Source organism: Neofelis nebulosa, chromosome 3, assembly GCF_028018385.1.
Source record: "Neofelis nebulosa isolate mNeoNeb1 chromosome 3, mNeoNeb1.pri, whole genome shotgun sequence".
NCBI classification, from domain to species: Eukaryota; Metazoa; Chordata; class Mammalia; order Carnivora; family Felidae; genus Neofelis; species Neofelis nebulosa.
In genome coordinates this window covers 136,324,054-136,343,154 of record NC_080784.1, presented here as the reverse complement: position 1 = coordinate 136,343,154, position 19,101 = coordinate 136,324,054, and the positions used below count along the sequence as shown (strand labels likewise).

The 19,101-nt window shown below is 35.6% G+C and overlaps 1 protein-coding gene across 8 annotated transcripts in view; it reads left to right on the top strand.

Annotated features, from left to right (window-relative positions):
• Positions 1-19,101, top strand: part of ARHGAP24 (Rho GTPase activating protein 24) — a 671,369-nt gene that overhangs the window by 616,805 nt on the left and 35,463 nt on the right. For all 8 annotated transcript variants that reach the window (XM_058719598.1, XM_058719596.1, XM_058719597.1 and 5 more), the window contains one exon: positions 3,397-3,604. In XM_058719598.1, coding sequence (XP_058575581.1) covers positions 3,397-3,604 — 208 coding nt within the window. The remainder of the gene's footprint in view (positions 1-3,396; positions 3,605-19,101) is intronic.

The following is a 19,101-nucleotide window of genomic DNA, read 5'->3' as shown; positions in this document are numbered from 1 at the left end:
TGTATGTATAAAAAAAAAAGAGAGAGAAAGAGAGAGGGAAAGGGAGGGAGAAAGAAAAAAAGAACAGAAGGAAAGGAAGGAAGAAAGGAAGGAAGGAAGGAAGGAAGGAAGGAAGGAAGGAAGGAAGGAAGGAAAAAGGAAGGAAGGAAGGAAGGAAGGAAGGAAGGAAGGAAGGGAAAAGGAAGGAAGGAAGGAAGAAAAGGAACAGAAAGGAGGAAGGAAGGAAGGAAAGAAGGAAGGAAACAAAGAAAGAAAGAAAGAAAAAGGAAGGAAGGAAGGAAGGAAGGAAGGAAGGAAGGAAGGAAGGAAGGAAGGGAAAGAGAGAGAATAGCTATAAAGCAAAGCTTACTGCTTTATCTCGTTCCTAAATTGTTAGGGAAAAAATAAATCCTGAAAATTTTAAGAAGAGAGTGTTGACTGTTTTTTATTACTGTATGAAACAAAATATTGGAAGTTTGGTTCTCATTTGTAGCACACATAGATGTTGAATTGTAACATCTTTAGTAGATTTTCTGCTGGATTTAGAGAGAAACTTTAGATAATATATTTATCAATTTAAAACAATGAGTGAAAAACTACAGATGCATAAGATGTATTTCCAGATGTCAACATTGTTATTTTTAAAACTGAACTTTTAGTGCCTTTAAAAGGCTATTTTCTGAATTTTGGCAGAATAAAATCCAAACTTCCCAGCCAAATAAGCATCAAAGAACTCCACAGAAAAAGAGTCAGTATTGTCCGTTCATAACCAATCTCATAGCCAGTCTTCAAACTTTGTTATTAAAATGCTAAAATACCTTCAAAATCATTATTATCACTTCATGAGCTAGAATTCACAATGATGTAAGTAACAGAAAACTCAGCTAACAGTGATTAAACATGCATTTTTTCTCACATTAAAAAAATCATAAAGAAGATGCTTCTGTTATTGGGTCAGTGGTTCAATGATTTCATCCCTCTTGTCTCTGAATCTTTCAACCTTTCCCTCATGAATGATTATCTAATGATCAAAAGATGACTCTTAGATTAGTAAAGAGCATGTCCAAGTTCATGATAGGAAAAAGGAGTGATTGGCAATTCCAGCTGTCTTCCTCTTTCATCAAACAACAGCAGCAACAACAACAACAACAAAAAAACAACAAAGCCTTCCTAGAGACTCTAGAAGCCTTCTTAAAAAGTGGGAGAGGTATTTAATTTTCCATCCCCTAAAATGGAAATGACAAGAGAAAATGGGGGTATGAATGTCTGTTGAGTTATCAAACAATGTTTGACACAGCATTGAGAAGCTGCTTGTTCGAAAGCCCGCAGTCGACTAGATAGAACCGTTACCTACATTAATTTTCCTGCCCTTAGAAGATGCCATTTTCTAATTTTGCTTTCAATGTATTTGAATTTTAATATTAGTTCAGTCAACCTTTCTTCCTAAAAGGAAATTAATTCCATTAATGCTAGATCTGATATCAGGTGTTGAATAGTTTGGTTTGTTGTTGTGTTATTGTTTCTAGCAGGGCTGAAAGTATTCTCTTCGGTAGCAGTGTTTATTGCTTGGCATGTGATGGTTTTGCACTGCTGAATCCATACATAAATTATTTTACAGATAGGGAGGTAAAACATGTGTTCTATTGTCAAATTCTTAACCTAATGTTTTCAAAATAATTCTCCAAGTATTCTGGAGTCTCACATCATTTCAACATGCAACACTAATTTTTCTTTCCCTTTTATGAAATCATTAGACCATTAAAACTATTTAGTGATATTCATCCCATCTGGGAACATTGGAGTGACATTTGCTTTGGCTTTTCCTACATTTTTTTTTCATAGGTTGATCATTTTTGCCAAGCTACCACCTTATATTAATATATTTTAGAGGCATTGTTTTTCTTTCTCTTTCTTTTTCTTTTTCTCTTTCTCTTTCTCTTTCTTTCTCTTTCTCTTTCTCTTTCTCTTTCTCTTTCTCTTTCTCTTTCTCTTTCCCTCCCTTCTCTTTTGAGAAGAACCAATACAATGTCATTCTTTTTTGGAAAGAAGAAAAGTTTACAGCACATTTTGAGTAAATTAGTGTAAAGAAAGGCTCAGTAGGCTAACTGGTAGAACACCAGCTTATAATGGAGTCCACAGCTAGGGCATCACTGGGTCTCACCTTTGTGCAGCTTGACCCAGATGATAGCACTGTTGTCCTCTTCGCACATACAGCCCACTATTTGCTTATTGGTGACAGAAGGAACAATATTAGGGTCTTCCTTGGTGCCCAACATGGTCTTTGGGGCTAGTATATTTTATGGGTCCAGTCCCCTCCATGCAACCATCATGGTCTCCCATTTCCAGCCCAGTCACCTGTTCATCATCAGTAGGAACACCACTTCCAGATGCCTTGGAACACACAACAGTGACTCCATTGGGACTGTGGGCCCTGAGGGCCTGCACGAACAGCGCTCCAACTCCATGACTTAATCCTGAAGTGATCACACCAACTACAAATAGCTAGAGGAATTGTTTCTTAATCAGTGGGGTAGCAAGGGTAAATCATGGATGTTCAGCTCCAAATGCATGCAGCAAAGAATTCATCCCTTGTGGTTATTTTAAAATCAGTAATAAAATTGATCAAAATTGGCCTGCTTTTTATTACCACCATGTGTTGGCAGTTCTAGACAATGTGTGATGAAATATTCCTTCCTATCTGTTAGGGTAAACCACCATGATCCCACCTCCTCACTTCTGGTATGCACTGCTTCATAGTTTAGATTTTTCCCTTTCAAATAAATTAACAGTTTAAGGTTTTAAAAGGCAAACAATGCCTGAAATATTTTATGTGGATGAAAATTCTGGGCATTTTTTCCTGGTTTTATCATCTTGATTATAATCGTGGCATCATCACTTGATTGAAAACAAAAGGTGAAAAAAGAAATGAATAATATTTAAATTAAATGAAAATTGGATGTAAAGTTACAACTGTAACAACAGTAGAATTTGACTATTCTCTGCAGAATATTTCTCCTTTTCAATACAATTCCTTTTCCAAAATAGAAGAAAAAGAAAAGAAAACCCAAAACTAAAGTTATATTTATTGCAGTGTTTCTTACATCCAAGGGGATATCTCCAACTTTATATTTCTATTTGGTTTGGGGGTTAAATATGGAATATAGGGGGAAAGAACAGCATATGACAAATCCTTTCCATTTGGAGAATTGTATATAATGGATTTGATTCTGTAAAAATGTGAAGTACCAATTGTTACATGCTTGCCAGCATTTCAATCTTTGTTTTTCCTTAACATTGAGGGTTTTTTGTTTTTTGGGGTTTTTTTTTTTGTGTGTGTGTTTTGTGTTTTGTTTTTTTGTTTTCAGGTAACAAAATGAAATGATTCTTCACATTCATTGTAATCCTTTATTCCTCCAGGCATTTTTGGACAGAAACTTGAAGACACTGTCCGTTATGAGAAGAGATATGGGAACCGTCTGGCTCCAATGTTGGTGGAGCAGTGTGTGGACTTTATCCGACAAAGGGGGCTGAAGGAAGAGGGTCTGTTCCGACTGCCAGGCCAGGCTAACCTTGTTAAGGAGCTCCAGGATGCCTTTGACTGTGGAGAGAAGCCATCATTTGACAGGTAGCTTTCAAGATTTTCCTAATCATCCTTCACTGAGAAATCCAAACCGAACAGAAGAGATGCAGTGAGCTGAGAGGATATAACCTTAATGGATGTTGTAATAGTTTAGAATATGGATTTTATAGCCACACAAGGGTCGATTGTTTTTATTAATTTACAGAGTCAAAAATTTGACACTTTAGATGTCTTTCTCTTCCATACTTTTTGTCCCCCTTAAAACATTATTTATTCTTTTCCTTTGGAACTAAATTAACACTCTATTAAGCTTTTGCATCAGAAAAGTGAATTTTTAAAATAGGAGTGTTTCCTGTTCAGTGTCTTCCTAATTCTTTCAGCTAAGAGATATTAAAAGTATTAATAAGCAGAGATCGGGATATTGGCAATGTAGTTACAATAACTGTTTTTAATAATAATGAAAGCATCATATTTTTAAATATATAGCTCCACCTTAATCTAGAATAGATTTATAACGAAACAAGAAACATATAGCATGATGAAATTCAGGAAATAATGGAAGTTCCAGAAAAGAAAATATAAAGCATCCATAACTCCACTAAGAATTAAACACTTACGATAATATTTTATAAATTACCTCCTTCTCTTCACTTTTTTTAATTTAGTAGAAAATAATATTTTTTCTCCTAATATTATTAATGTAGTATAGTATAGCTGATATTTTTCATATTAATATTTGAAATATCCCCAACATTCTAGTATAGTTTAACTTAATGTTTGATGATTGGCAACCTCTATAAGCATAATTTTTCACATCTAATATTTCATTCTACATGTATATTATTCATAATTATTTCAACAATTTGGATATTTATACGATCACTTTTATTACTTATATCACTTATATTTATATTATAAATAGTGTTGTAGGGGGTATACATTCACATTAGTATTTTCTATATTTTGATAATTTCCTCAGGGGAGGTTCTCAGTATTAGACTTTGTGGATAAGAACAGTCATATTATTTGAAAACTGACAATTGCATACTATTATTTCTTTGAAATCATAGAATTAGCACATGGATAGAGCCAGATCTACAGAACAGGTAGACAAGAAGACACTTGAATACATGATATGAGACAAAGGAAGCATTATTGGAAATATGGGCTTTTGTTAATAATCCAAGAAATGCACATTAAATCATTTAATGTCCTCCCACTAATCACATTAACAAAATCTTGAACATTGATAATACTCAGTACTGGCAAGGTATGTTAAGGTAGGCACTCTGATGGCGAGAGAGCAAATTGTTGTAGTCTTTCTAAAGAAATTTGATGATATATTTCAAGACCGTTTTAGCAAGATTTTCTAGTCTTAGAAAAAAATCAGATCTGTGGACAAAAACACGTATAAAGTTTCTTATTACAATTTTTATAATAGTAAAAAATGAACACCAATCTATTATCTCCAGAAGTAGACTATGGTCAATTAAATAATACTGCATTAATATAACAAAATGTTATACAATTATGAAAATTTTAGAAAAATGCTAATTATAAAATAATAAGTGGAAATGATAAATGGAAAAATAAGACAGGATCAATTAATTGATTAAAATCCTACCTGTTTACAGAAGTATTACAGTTTATAGACATTCATAAATTATCTCTGAGAGATAAAAATTAAATGTGGAGACAAATAAATGAATTCAAAACCAGAATCAAAGAACAAATTTCAAGAATACAGATATACTTTTGGCAGGGGTGCCCAATGTCTTATTCTATACTTTGAAAAACAACACTAAATAATAGTTGCAAATTCAAGTCTATTCACAGGATATACACAATGGTTTATCTAGAAGAAATGTAATTTTTTAGCTTCAAAATTAAAAGAAATTTGTCAGTGGGATTCTCATAATAAAATATCATACAATGGGATAAATAAAACCTTTTACCATAAACTTCATGTGACATTGATAAATTTCAATGGCTTTTTCTTATATATGGCCAAAAAACACAGATGACATTATAGAAAAGTATATTTACTAAAAATTATTTTGCTATAGGCATTTATGCTTTTGGTTCTTATAACAAGATTCTCACTAATAAGAAAGAATGGAAGGGTATTTTATAAATTTTAGGATACCTGTAAGAAAAGGTATGCTCTGTGAGCAATTATCTCCAGATCAGGTTCTTAATAGCTGAGCTGACAGTGAAATATTGTGCAATCTTTATGTAAAATATTATCTCACTTATAAAAAGTATTTTTTGTACAAAATGCACTAATGCGTAAACAGACTGATGAAAATGTGACAAAAGATGAACACTGATTTTGTGGGATAATGATTTTTTTTTAATATTGTGATTCCAGTAAACACCGTTTTACAATCAGAAATTTAACCTGAACAATCTTTTAATTACCTGTTGATATTATGCTGCATAAAAATGTCCTTAACTTTTAACTTCTAAAGAGTAATTATGGAAGCTACCTGTTAACTAGAAAAGCTATAGAAGAGAATTGCATAGAGTATTTCAATGTTAGCACAATACGGTAATGTTGCTAGCATCCTAGGAGGAAAAGGAGAGTGTCATTCATTTGCTCAGTGATTCAGTGTTTCCAGTTTCTACACTTGTATAACAGACTACCCCCAAACTTTGTACACATAAGTAATAACAACTGGTTATTGCTCATGGTTCTGTACTTTGGGCAGGAGTTGGCCAGGAGGTGCTCATTTCTCCTGTACATGATGTTGATTCATGGAGATCAGTTAGGTCTGAAGGATACAAGATGGTTCTACTCAGATGTGCAGAGCCTTGTCTGGCATGGCTAACATGGCTGAAGTCCACTTGGGCCTTTCTCTCTCCCTCTATCTCTCTCTGTAAATCTCACATCTATTATTAGAGCTGCTCCTTATATGTATGGCCTTTACCTCTAGCCGATTAGTCAGACCTATTGACATGATACCTCAGGGTTCCAAGAAAATAAAAATGGCAGTTTGTAAGCCTCACAAGGGCTGGGTCCATATGACACAGTGTGACTTCTGGTGTAGTCTCTTGGTCAAAGCAAGTCACAAAACAGGCCAGCCTACATTCGAGGAGAGGGAAAATAAACACCACTTGATGGAAAGAGGGGTAAGCACATACAGAGAAGGAAGGATTTGTAGGAGGCTATTTTAAGAGAAAATCACTATAGCTTTAAAGTCTTGAGGGATACCTGGGTGGCTCAGTCCGTTAAGCGTCTGACTTTGGCTCAGGTCATGATCTCATGGTTCGTGAGTTTGAGCCCCTCATTGGGCTCTGTAATGACAGCTCGGAGCCTGGAGCCTGCTTGGGATTCTATGTCTCCCTCTTTCTCAGCCTCTCCCCTGCCAGTGCTCTCTCTCTCTCTCTCTCTCACTCTCTCTCAAGAATAAAGATTAAAAAATAACAAAATCTTGAAATCAAGTGGAGCAAATCCCCTAATTTTGTTCTTTTTCAAATTTGTTTTGCCTATTCTAGGTCATTTACATCTTCTTTTAAAAAAGATAAAGAAATTTAGCATATGTTTGTCAATGTCTACAAAAAAAAGTATGTTAGGATTTTGACTGAAATTTTATTGAATCCAGAAATCAACTGGGAGAAAATTGACATTTTAAAACTATGAAATCTTCTAATCCATAAAAGTGGCCCATCTCTCCATTTCATTAGGACTTTTTGTATATCAGCAACATTTTGTATTTTTTGATGTAAGATCTTGCTCCATTTTGTTAAATTTATCCTCAAGTATTTGCTATTTATAGATGCTCCTGTAAATAGTATTGTTTTTTAATATTTAATTTTATAATTGCTCACTGCTAGATTATCCAAATACAATTGATTTTTTTATGTATAGATTTTTGTCCTACCAACTTGGCAAGTTCATTTTTTAGTGCTAGCAGGATTTTTATAGATCACTTAGGATTTTCTACATACATAATCTTATTAACTGTACATGAGAGTTTTATTTCTTCCTTTGCAATATGTAGGCCTTGTATTTCTTTTTCTCACCTGCTTGTACTTGCTAAGAATTCATCTACCATAATAGTAGGTATACATACTCTTTATATGTAGACGAAAGTTTTCAGTCTTTCACTACTATGTGTGATGGTAGCTATAGGTTTTTTCCTGATGACCTTTATGAAGTTAGAAAATGTCCTTTTATTTCTACTTTGCCTACAATTTTAATAACAAATGAGGATCATATTTTATAAAATCCATTTATTACAGAAATTATCTGATTCTTCCCTTTTGTTATGTTAATGTCCTGAATTACATTAATCTATTTTTGAATGTTAAACCAACTTTACATTGCTAGGATAAGCCACATTTGGTTATGATGCATTACCTTTTTTATATATTGCTGTATCTGACTTGCAAATAATTTGTTAAGGATTGAGGACCTATATTCATCAAGGGTATTGACCTGTAGATTTCTTATAGTATCTTTGACTAGTTTTGTTATCAGAGAAATTCTGGTCCCCATATTAGTTGGAAAGTGTCCCCCCTACCTCTATTTTCTGAAAGAGTATGTGTACTTTGTATTATTCCCCCCATAAATATTTGGTAAAATTTACCAGTGATATCATCTAGTCCTGACGTTGTCTTTGTGGGGAAGTTTTTAGAGATGGCTTTTCTTGGGGTGACTGGATGGCTCAGTGGATTAAGCGTCCAACTTTGGCTCAGGTCATGATGTCACAGTTTGTGAGTTCGAGGCCCCTGTCAGGCTTTGTGCTGACAGCTCAAAGCCTAGAGCCTGCTTCAGATTTCATCTCTCTCTCTCTGCTCCTCCCCCCCTCCCCCCCTCCCGCCCCCCCCCTCACGCTCTGCCTCTCAAAAATAAATAAACATTAAAAAAAATTTTTTAAAAAAGACATGGGGGCACCTGGGTGGCTCAGTCAGTTGAGCCCCCGACTTCAGTTCAGGTAATGATCTCACAGCTTGTGGGTTCCAGCCCCATGTCGGACTCGGCTGACAGCTCAGAGCCTGGAGCCTGCTTTAGATTCTGTGTCTCTTTCTCTCTCTGCCCCTCCCCCCACTCGTGCACTGTCTCACTCTGTCTCTTAAAGATAAGTAAATGTAAAAAAGAAAAAAAAAGAGAGAGAGAGAGAGATGGCTTTTCTTTTTTTTTTTCTTTTTTTTTTTTTAACATTTATTTATTTTTGAGACAGAGAGAGACAGAGCATGAACAGGGGAGGGTCAGAGAGAGAGGGAGACACAGAATCTGAAACAGGCTCCAGGCTCTGAACAGTCAGCACAGAGCCCGACGTGGGGCTCGAACCCACATACTGCGAGATGGTGACCTGAGCCGAAGTCGGACGCTTAACCGACTGAGCCAACCAGGCGCCCCGAGAGATGGCTTTTCTAATTCTTGTGCCAGTTTTGGTGATTTGTCTCTTTCATGACATTTTCCCATTCCATATAACTTTTCAAATTTATTGTCATGAAGCTGTTTATAATATTCCTCTTTTAATAATGTCTGTAGGCTTTTTTAGTAAAGTGTTCTCTTTTTCTTCTGATATTAGCAATTTGTTACATCTTTTTCTCTTATTCAGTCTATCCAGATGTTATCAATTTCGTTAAACCTTAAAAAGAACCAGTTTTAGTGTCATTGATTTTCTCTCTTTTTAAAAATTTTTCTCTTACACTCTGTTATCCTTGATAGTTGTTCTTTCCCTGGTAGTTGTTCTGTGTTTAGCCCTATAGCGTGTTACTTTCTGCAGGCTCATGTTGGTATTCAGATGAAGACAGAAGACCTGTATGTAGATTTCAAGAAGTCATTTTGTGCAAAGCTCCCTCCTCTCTAGTAGTCTACATCACAAATGCCAGCTGCTTCAAGCCCTCCAAACTGTATTCTCTGTCTTCTTAGCTCAGTGAGACTGCTGTTTTCTATTTAGGGTTCCCATCCCTGTCCCAGGCTCTGGTAAATGACAATGTGCAAGGCTGGAGTAATTGTAACACTTACCTCATTTGATTCCATACTCTCAAGGGTCACATTTTTGTACAATTGTCCAGTATCTTAAAAAACAGTTGTTTCATATAATCTAGGTTTTTTTTTCCATTTTTTAAATACTTTTTAAATGTTTATTTGTTTTTGAGAGACAGAAAGAGACAGAGCACAAGCAGGGTAGGGCCAGAGAGAGAGAGAGAGAGAGAGGGAAACACAGAATCCTAAGCAGGCTCAAGGCTCCGAGCCATCAGTACAGAGCCCAATGCAGGGCTCAGACTCACAAACCGCAAGATCATGACCTGAGCCAAAGTTGGACGCTCAACCGACTGAGCCACCGAGGCACCCCTAGTTTTCTCATTTTTAATAGCATATATGGTATCTGTTTACTCTGTGAGGACTGTGAGCAGATTCTCATCCATAGCAGTTCTGAAATCCTGCTGGACACATGTTGTCAGGGCCCCTCCTCTGGGGGGTGGGAAATGGGCCTCGGTTAGGGTTTGGTTCTCTAACATTCGGCTCCTCTCTATTCTTTGGTCTGCCCTCTAGACCCCTGGTTCTGCTCCATGAGACTTCTTTTATTTTTTTTCTTCACCCCAACCCCAACAAGAAATGGCTCATTTTTCTAATTAAGTGGTTTCTTAGCCTGCTTCCTGCCCATAAAAAGTTGGGGTCTCAAAGCCTCTTTTCATTTTGAACTGATACTGTCCCTTTTATTCCAAGTTGCCATAGTTCCTTTAAAAACCTTGGAAGTGTCCAATTATAATCTTCTCACTGAAACAAAGTCACACCCATAAGTGCATTTGTGTTAGGTCCTGCCATATTGGGTCTGTGAGTCAGAGTGCTATGGAACAATCTTAAGATTCTTTCTAAATCCTTTTGTATTGGTGAGAGAATCTGTAAAGTGCTACCCTAAGTCTTTCAGAGAAGTTCTAACCAGGAGTCTTACATTCACACCATCAGTGGGTCTTTACCTTCAGGTCATGTTATTATGGCAGCACTCTGGATTTTATCTTTGCTCTGTGGCTGTTTCTTACTTTAATACTATTTTACCAGCTGGAGACACTATCCCAGGGCCACTATAGTTTCTTCAAATTCTCCTTCAGAGTTCAACAGTTTCTAATTAGCTTCATCAGGAACATTTTCTATATTTTGAGTTTCTATATTCTATATTCCATGTCTTACAAATTTTTCCACCACTGCTTAATAAGCTTTTATTTTTCTTTAGCTTCTAAGAGCAATTTTCTCATTTCAAGTTCCAATCATCTAATAGTCCCCTTGCAACTGTCCAGACACTGCCTGGGCAAAGCCAACGCCATACCATTAGAGTTTTGTTGCAGCTGCACCCAATTTCTGGATCCAGTGACTGTTTATAGCAAACCAGTCCCAACTTTTTGGTTTAAAACAGTAGCAACCTTTCAGATTTTTCATGTGGGGAGTGTTGGCAGAGGCACGGTAACAGTTGCCATGACCTCCTGTAGGTGCAGTATCCAAATGTGGTGTCTAGGTTGGGCTGGCTGAAATGGCTGATGGTGAGTTGAGCTTCTCTTTCTCTTTGCAGTCATGCATCCTACAGAGTTTCTCTCTTTAACCAATTATTAGAACATTTTACACAGTAGCCCAGGACTAAAAGATAATAAGAGTAGAAGCTATCAGGGCCCTTGAAGGGTGAGGCCCAGAACTGGCACAATGTCACATCCACTGAATACTACTGGTCAAAAGTAAATCATAAGGCCAGTTCAGATCAAAAAAGATTAAAAATTGGTTCTACTTCTTGATTGAAGGAGTTACATGAATGTTATAGGGATGAGACAAATTATTGACAGTTACCTTTGTCAATCTGACAGTCCATCTCATTCATTCATTCAACAAATAATTTTGGAGAGTTTAGTATGTCTTAGACCCTGTTCTATGTAAAAAAGACAAAGTCAATTCTCTTCTGGGTTTGTATCACTAGTGGTGGGGAGATGAACAGTAAGCAGTCAATATGTAAATAATTTCAAAGAATGTTAAAGTTGAGCTGCTAGTATGTTGAGTGAAGTGGTGGAAACACACGTCTCCTTCCTGGGAATATAACTTTTAGATTTAACTTGAATGAAGTTTGCCATATCTCACTGAGGAGGGCACTTGTTGGGATGAGCACTGGGTGTTGTATGGAAACCAATTTGACAATAAATTTCATATTAAAAAAAAGAAGTTTGCCATATCTGAGATATGGTAGAGGCACACTGTAGATAGAATGTCAAGTACAAAGGCCTTGAGATGAGCATAGCTTAGCTTAGACCATAAAGAAGGATATTGTGGCTAGAGTACAGTGAGTGACAAGTACAGTTTTTGGAGATGAGCTGGAAGAGATGGATCTTTGTAGTCCAATAGATTATGAGAAGGAATTTAATTTCTTTTTCAAGTGAAATGGAAATCCATTGAAATATTTTTAACAAGTAAATGGAATAATTTTCTTTACATGTTAAAAAATGCCCACTCTATAAAGGAAAACAAGGGATTTTTTTAAATTTTTATTTATTTATTTATTTTTACTCTACTTACAGAGCACTCTGACACCAAATGTATAGGCTTTCCACAGCAAGAAATTCTCTAATTCTTGGTGAACACCCACAGGGTGTCCTACAATTTAATTAAGTTCTGATATTAACTGTCCAGTTATTGCAGACTCCACAGGTTAAGGGCTCAGTTTCACAAGGCTGCCCTCTCCCCACTCCCATTTCAAATGCCAATCACAAGTGCCAGGTTGGCACCTGTACTTCTAATCAACCAGCTCTAAACTGGAGACTCCTTGGACTTCATAATTTGCTAGAAGAACTCGCACAACTCAGGGTAACAGTTTATTTACTGGATTACCAGTTTATTTTAAAAGGATACAATTTAGGGGCGCCTGGGTGGCTCAGTCGGTTGGGCGTCCGACTTCGGCTCAGGTCACGATCTCACGGTCCGTGAGTTCGAGCCCCGCGTCGGGCTCTGGGCTGATGGCTCAGAGCCTGGAGCCTGCTTCCCATTCTGTGTCTCCCTCTCTCTCTGCCCCTCCCCCGTTCATGTTGTGTCTCTCTCTGTCTCAAAAATAAAAATAAAACGTTAAAAAAAAAATTAAAAGGATACAATTTAGGAACAGCCAGATGGGATAGATCTGTTTAGGAACAGATGCATAGGGCAGTATGGTAAAGGGTGCAGAGTTTCCATGGCTTTGTCAGGCATGCTGCCCCCCTCCCAGCACAAGGATGTGTTCACTTAGCCCACAAGCTTTCCGAACCTCTTAGTTAGGAAATTTTTAGGGAGGTTTCATTGCATAGTCATGACTGATTAAATCTTTGGCCATTGGGGATTGAACTGAATGTCTAGTTCCCTCTTCCCTCAGTTCCCTCTTCCCTCCCCAGAGATTGAGGAGTGAAAGTTCCAACACCCTAATTACAAGGTTGCTTCCTCCGGCAACCAGCCCTTCCTGTCTTAGGGGCTTCCCAAAAGTGACCTCATTAACATAAACTCCAGTGTGGTTGAAAGGACCTTGTTATTTTATTTTTTTAATGTTTATTTTTGAGAGAGAGCATACATGGAGGAGGAGCAGAAAAAGAGAGGGACAGAGGATCTGAAGCTGGCTGTGTGCTGACAGCAGTGAGCCCCATGCAGGACTCGAACTGTGAGATCATGATCTGAGCTGAAATCAAGAGTCAGATGCTCAATGGACTGAGCCACCCCAGTGGCCCGAAAAAGGCTACTTATGAATAAGGAAGACTTTTCTTTCATCTTCTTCTTCTTCTTCTTTCTTTCATCTTCGATAGAACTACTTCAGGAATTAGGGATAAAAACCAAATATTATAACAAAAGATGTTTCTATTACTTTGTACCATTAGGGAATTACAAAGGTTTTAGGAGTTCTGGCTAAGAACCAGGAAAAATGTATATATGTATATTTCTCTTTTTCATCACAATATCACACTCTGGCAATCTAAATATCCTTGTTTTGATAAATAAATTGTCAAGCTCGAGTCCTGCAGTCATAGGGAGGCACAAATGCGAATTATTGGATTCTGCTGATAAAAAAAAAAAAAAAGAACTTCCAGATCCATAAACACAGAAATATAAAGAAGAGAGGTACATATTTGTGGTAAAATGTAATTATCGACTCCACTGGTAGAGGAATAAATAATCCATAATTTCCCAAGGAGAGTAAGATTATTTTCAGAACATGTCCAAGTATTCTACCCTATCTGCTTTTTCAATAAATTGTCTGAATTTGAAATTTCTCATGGCCAAGTCCTAGCTAGCTCATGTTTCAGTTTTTCAAATGTGAAGACAGACTGCTTTGGAACATTTGCTAGTTCAAGTTAGTTTCACCAATGCTCACTATTAAAATGATTTTAAAATGATGTAAGTTTAAAAACACAGATTGTGAATAATGTTTTCAATAGATAGTAGGATATAAAGCAAAGTACAGAAAATTTTCATTATGAAATACATGAAAAGAGTGAGAATGAGTAAATATGTTCCCCTGTGTATTCTCATAATGCTTATACTTCACTAAAGAGTCAACAAGATTTAGCTTTCATCTCCATATGTATTAAAATATGGAAAGAAATTCTCACAGGCATTCTACAAACATAATCTTTAATTTTCATATTAAGACCTAATATTACTGAAGCTCCAATATTAAGCCCTAAAATTTGACTTTAAAGTGAACTTTCTTAATAGCATTTAAAATTATAACAGTATAAAGTGTTATTAAATTTTAATTTAAATATTATTAACATCATATTTTAAATTATAATATTTTTATACAGTTTAGAATATAGAAGAATATAAGAAGGTAGGATGGATATTTCAAAATTAAATAACCCAGAGAGTTCTTGAAATATATAATGTGTAAATATGAAATATGTAGAGACTTAAACATACAGATATATCTAAATACAGATATGTATATATATAAAGTATTAGAATCACATGGTTTTTATGTCTTGCCTTTTCTTGTTAATGTTATATCATGAACAACTTTTCATATCACTAAGTAGCTTTCACAAACCTGATTTCAAGGACTGTGTAATAATTCATCATATCAGTGCATTGCTTTGTCTCATTCTACCTGTCGTTTTCAGTGTTTTGCACACATCAGTCCAATGCTAACAACCATCTGTATTCATAAATCAGCCTGTGTTTTTGAAGCTATGGGTCCATTTAGAAGACTTTTCATATGTTGTCCTATGGGAGGAAAAAAAAAGATTACTTGAGAAAAAGAAATTTGGAACATACATTATTTGAATTTAGAGATGTTGCAGGCACATGCACCAGCTTTTATTAAACCAGTCGCATTCTGCTCTTTAATTATCTCATGATATTTTTCAAGTTCTGAGGTTCAAGTTTAAGACTTTTATCTGTGCATGGCTTTTTGTTTCTACAGTTAGATGGCGTGTTCCCACAGACTCCTTGACCAAACTGAATTTTGTGAGAAAGGACATTTTCATTGACCTAAAAGAATTTGTATTTTATCAATTTATGTCACCTGTAAAAAAACAACAGATATCATAGTTCCTAACCATTCTTTTCTCTATTATTTCTCTTCAGAAATGAAAACAAATTAAAGTATAATATCTTATATTAAACTTCTCACTTTGAGGGGATAAAAATGAAATATAGAATGTGTAAAATCAGATTAGAAGCGGAATGTTCTTTCCAAAGCTCTCCAGGTGGCATCAGCTGTTAAAGAAGATGCATTTTGGAATAGCTGGGAAGATAAGGTTAAGAATGACCATGTGGGCATCACCAAAAGAACATTAATTGTTCAGCAACAAAAAAACTATGCACTTACCACACAGTGTTCAAGAGCAAGGACAGAAGTTTGTAGAAGTCAATGACTTTACACATTCTGTTCAAGAATCCCGTAAGATAACTACTGTCCAAGGTACCCCAGACACCTTCCCACATACTCTGTTCATTTTGCCCTCAATCCTTTTACTCCTCTTCTACCATTTTGTTTATTTTTGTATTTGTTTTGGTGACTGAATTAAGATCACTAAACAAACTGCAAGTCTGTAGAAATAAAAAAATGTTTTTAAGTCTAAAATTTAGAAGACAGAGAAACCAGACATATTTTAATTTTTATCATCTGAGTAGCAATACAGCTTTGAGCATTACTGACCTGAGTTATAAAAAGTGTACTTGAAAGGAGGGGAACATTATAGTCCCTAGAGATTCTCAAACATTCATTTGCATAAGAATGACCCAAAGAGGTGTCACAAGCTTCTGATACTCAGACCCCATTGGCTCTCACTGCTATTTAAAAGGGTGGAGGAGGAAACCAATTTGACAGTAAATTTCATATATTAAAAAATAAAAAATAAAAAATAAAATAAAATAAAATAAAAAAAATAAAAGGGTGGAGGATGTGTAGGAATCTGAATTTCAAACAAATCCCCAAGTAATTATTATATGCAAGGTTCTCAACTCAACTTGGGTAATACTAGCCAGGCTATAGGGTGTCATAATGTGGGGTCAGAAGTGCTCATTTGAAGTGATGTGCCTCAGTTTTCTCATACATGAAATGAAAAAAAAAATCATCCTCATGGCATTATTGAAAGCAACATGTTACTTCTGACTCAGCAGGTCAGGTCTTAATCTACTGTGAAGGATATTTTATTTTCTGAGGTGTACAATTAATGTGTAAAATATATTATTTCCTACCTCCTGAAATGGGCCTGAAATTTTAGAACAACCGAAAAAGAACTTTCCTGCACCTTTATCCTTTGATCCATGTGAAAAATCAAACACTGGGGAGTTCAGTAGCAAACTACACAGTTATAAAGCCTTTGTATCACAGTGTGAATAAAGGCTACACAGGTAGAGTTTGATGGAGGAAAGTGAAGAAACCAAGTGGTAGCTTCAGGGCATGTGGAGTTGGAAAAGCAAAAACTGTCTCCCAGGAGTTTGCCCAAGGCAAGCCCTGAATGTGTAGGTGGTCAACTGGTTATCTGTTTTCAGCACCCTAAATGATTCTCTTAAGCCAGGAGAGAGCCAGCCCTCCAATGACCTGAACGGCTGTTTAACTATGGTGACTCTTTTGGTGATTCCTATTTTTTGATGCAATTCTTAGATATTATGATGGTGTGACCGGATTTGATAACCATCACCTTAGAGTACATCTCAAACTTCTGTCATTCACATAGTACCGTCATGATTTTAGCAATATCCATATAACATCTGTACTAGTTCTAATATTTTTCTTTAAATTTATTCACTGTTTTATCAATTTTCTTGTAAAAGGATATGCATATCATTATTGTTAGTTGAAAACCAGCACCACATGCCATAAATTACAAGGTCAATATAGCATAAATGAAGTAACAACAAAACATGTTATTAAATGCCAGCTGAATACAGCTGCTTTCCAAAGACTGACCCTAAGGCCTTCTGTAAATTTGATAAATATACACTCATTTCCAACTGGTACTTCTTATGTGACGTAATCAGAAGAGGTGAAAGATAATCAGCAAACTGTGATTTGATGTCACTTAGTGATCTCTGTGTGTGGAATCATACTTGGAATATCCCACACTTTGGGAAAAACAGTCAGATTACTCTTCAGTAACACTGACAGACCCACTTCCCTGAACACCTGGCTTCTTACCTAATTTGAACAATGAATGTGACTCACTAGGGTTTCACAAAACCCCTTTGTAAGCATACCAGGGTCAGAAAAATTAATCTGTTTTAAAGGAAAATATCTTGTATGTGGAAGATATTCACATGAATGGATATTTACTAAATATTTCATGTAGTACAGGTTGTTAGTTAGAAATCTGTCATGTTTCATTGTGCTCACTCTTGGTGATGTATCTAAAAGCCTGTACACTGGAAGCCAAGACATGAGTTTCACTTTCCTTTCAATTTATCTTTTAATAAATTTAGAGCTCACTTCCACTGAAACCTGATTGGATTATGAATAAAAATAGTCAATTAACAGGAAGCTTCCTAGTATTTGGCATATCAGTTGGTGTTTGTGTACTTATTTGTAAGGAAGCAGTGTAGGAATAAGAGAGTTCACTTGGGCCCACCATTTACTACCTAAGTTAACAATTTGGGACTAGTTACTTCACTTCTCAAAATGCTTAGTTTTATGTGTAAAACAGAAATAATAATGTTTAACCCGCAGAATTGTTGCATTAATGCACTTAAAAATAAAACAAAATGTGTGTCAACTGTGCTGGAATTGAAATAAAAGAACTTAATTAAAAAAAAAAACTAAATAAATAAATAAACCAAAATAGAACAAGACACCAGAAGCAAGTGATATAATGGAATAAGACACTTAACATTTATTGCCATTGTAGGTATCGTGTGTATGATAATGATGATTCTAACATTTTATATGATAAGGAAAAGTAATCTGCTTGAACCTATGCTTGAACCTAAACCCTTCAGTGTTTTTAATCTAGGATATTTTTCTGTGTTGAAATCTCCATGGCAATTCCTACTTGAAAGAAATAAGATACCTGCAATGTTTTACATTCTGAAAGTGGGCGCTTGTGTGTGTCTTATAAGTCAGATTGTAGGTATTCTTGCATGAGCTGGGTGAAAGTATGTCCCTCAAAGGCATGTATTTTCTGAAATAAACTTATTGAGTCATATTTTATATATCATGTAATTCACTCATTTCAAAGGTAGAATTCAGTGATTTTTGACAAATTTACCAAGTTATGCAACCATTATTACTACGTACCGGTTTTAGAACATTTCATCACCTGAATACCATCCTTTATGTCATTTACCGTTATTTCCAGCAGCCCTTCCTCTCCAGGAAACCACTAATCTACTTTCTGTCTCTATAGATTTTCCCTTTACTGGCATTTCACATAGGTGGAATTATTCAATATACAGTCTCTTGCATCCAGTTTTTTTTTCATTTAGCGTAATGCTCTTGAGTTTCATCCATGTTATAGCATATATCAGTAGTAGTTTGTTGCTTTTTATTGATGAATAGAATTTCATTCCTTGGCTATACTACATATTGGTTATCCATTTATCGGTTGGTAGATATTTCTGTTTTTTGGCTTTTATGAAAAATGTTGCTGTGAATATGCATGTACAAGTTTTTGTGCGGATGTACATTTTCACTTCTCTTGGGTATATACCTAGAGATAGAATTGTCTTCTCTATGTGTAACACTTGCAGAACTGCCAAAGTGTTTTCCAAAATGGCTGCACCATTTTATATTTCTACCAGCAATGTATGAGTGTGCCAATTTTTTTAATCTAGCCATTCTAGTGAGTGTGAAATTGTATTGTTGTTTTAATTTGCATTTCCTTAATGACTACTGATGTGTATCTTTTTATGTGCTTATGAACCATTTATATATGCCCTTTAGAAGTCATGTGGTTTTAAAATATTTGATTTCTCTGATTATCTTGATAATTTATTATAAAGAAATGGTTGAAAATGGCTGAAGAATCAATAATAATGTTCTGGGAGTATCTATTTAGGTTTGAGATAAGTAACTATGATATCGTGGGACCATGCATCTTCATATGCATTCTGGGATAGCATATGAAGATATCACTGTGAATATTCATCTCAAACT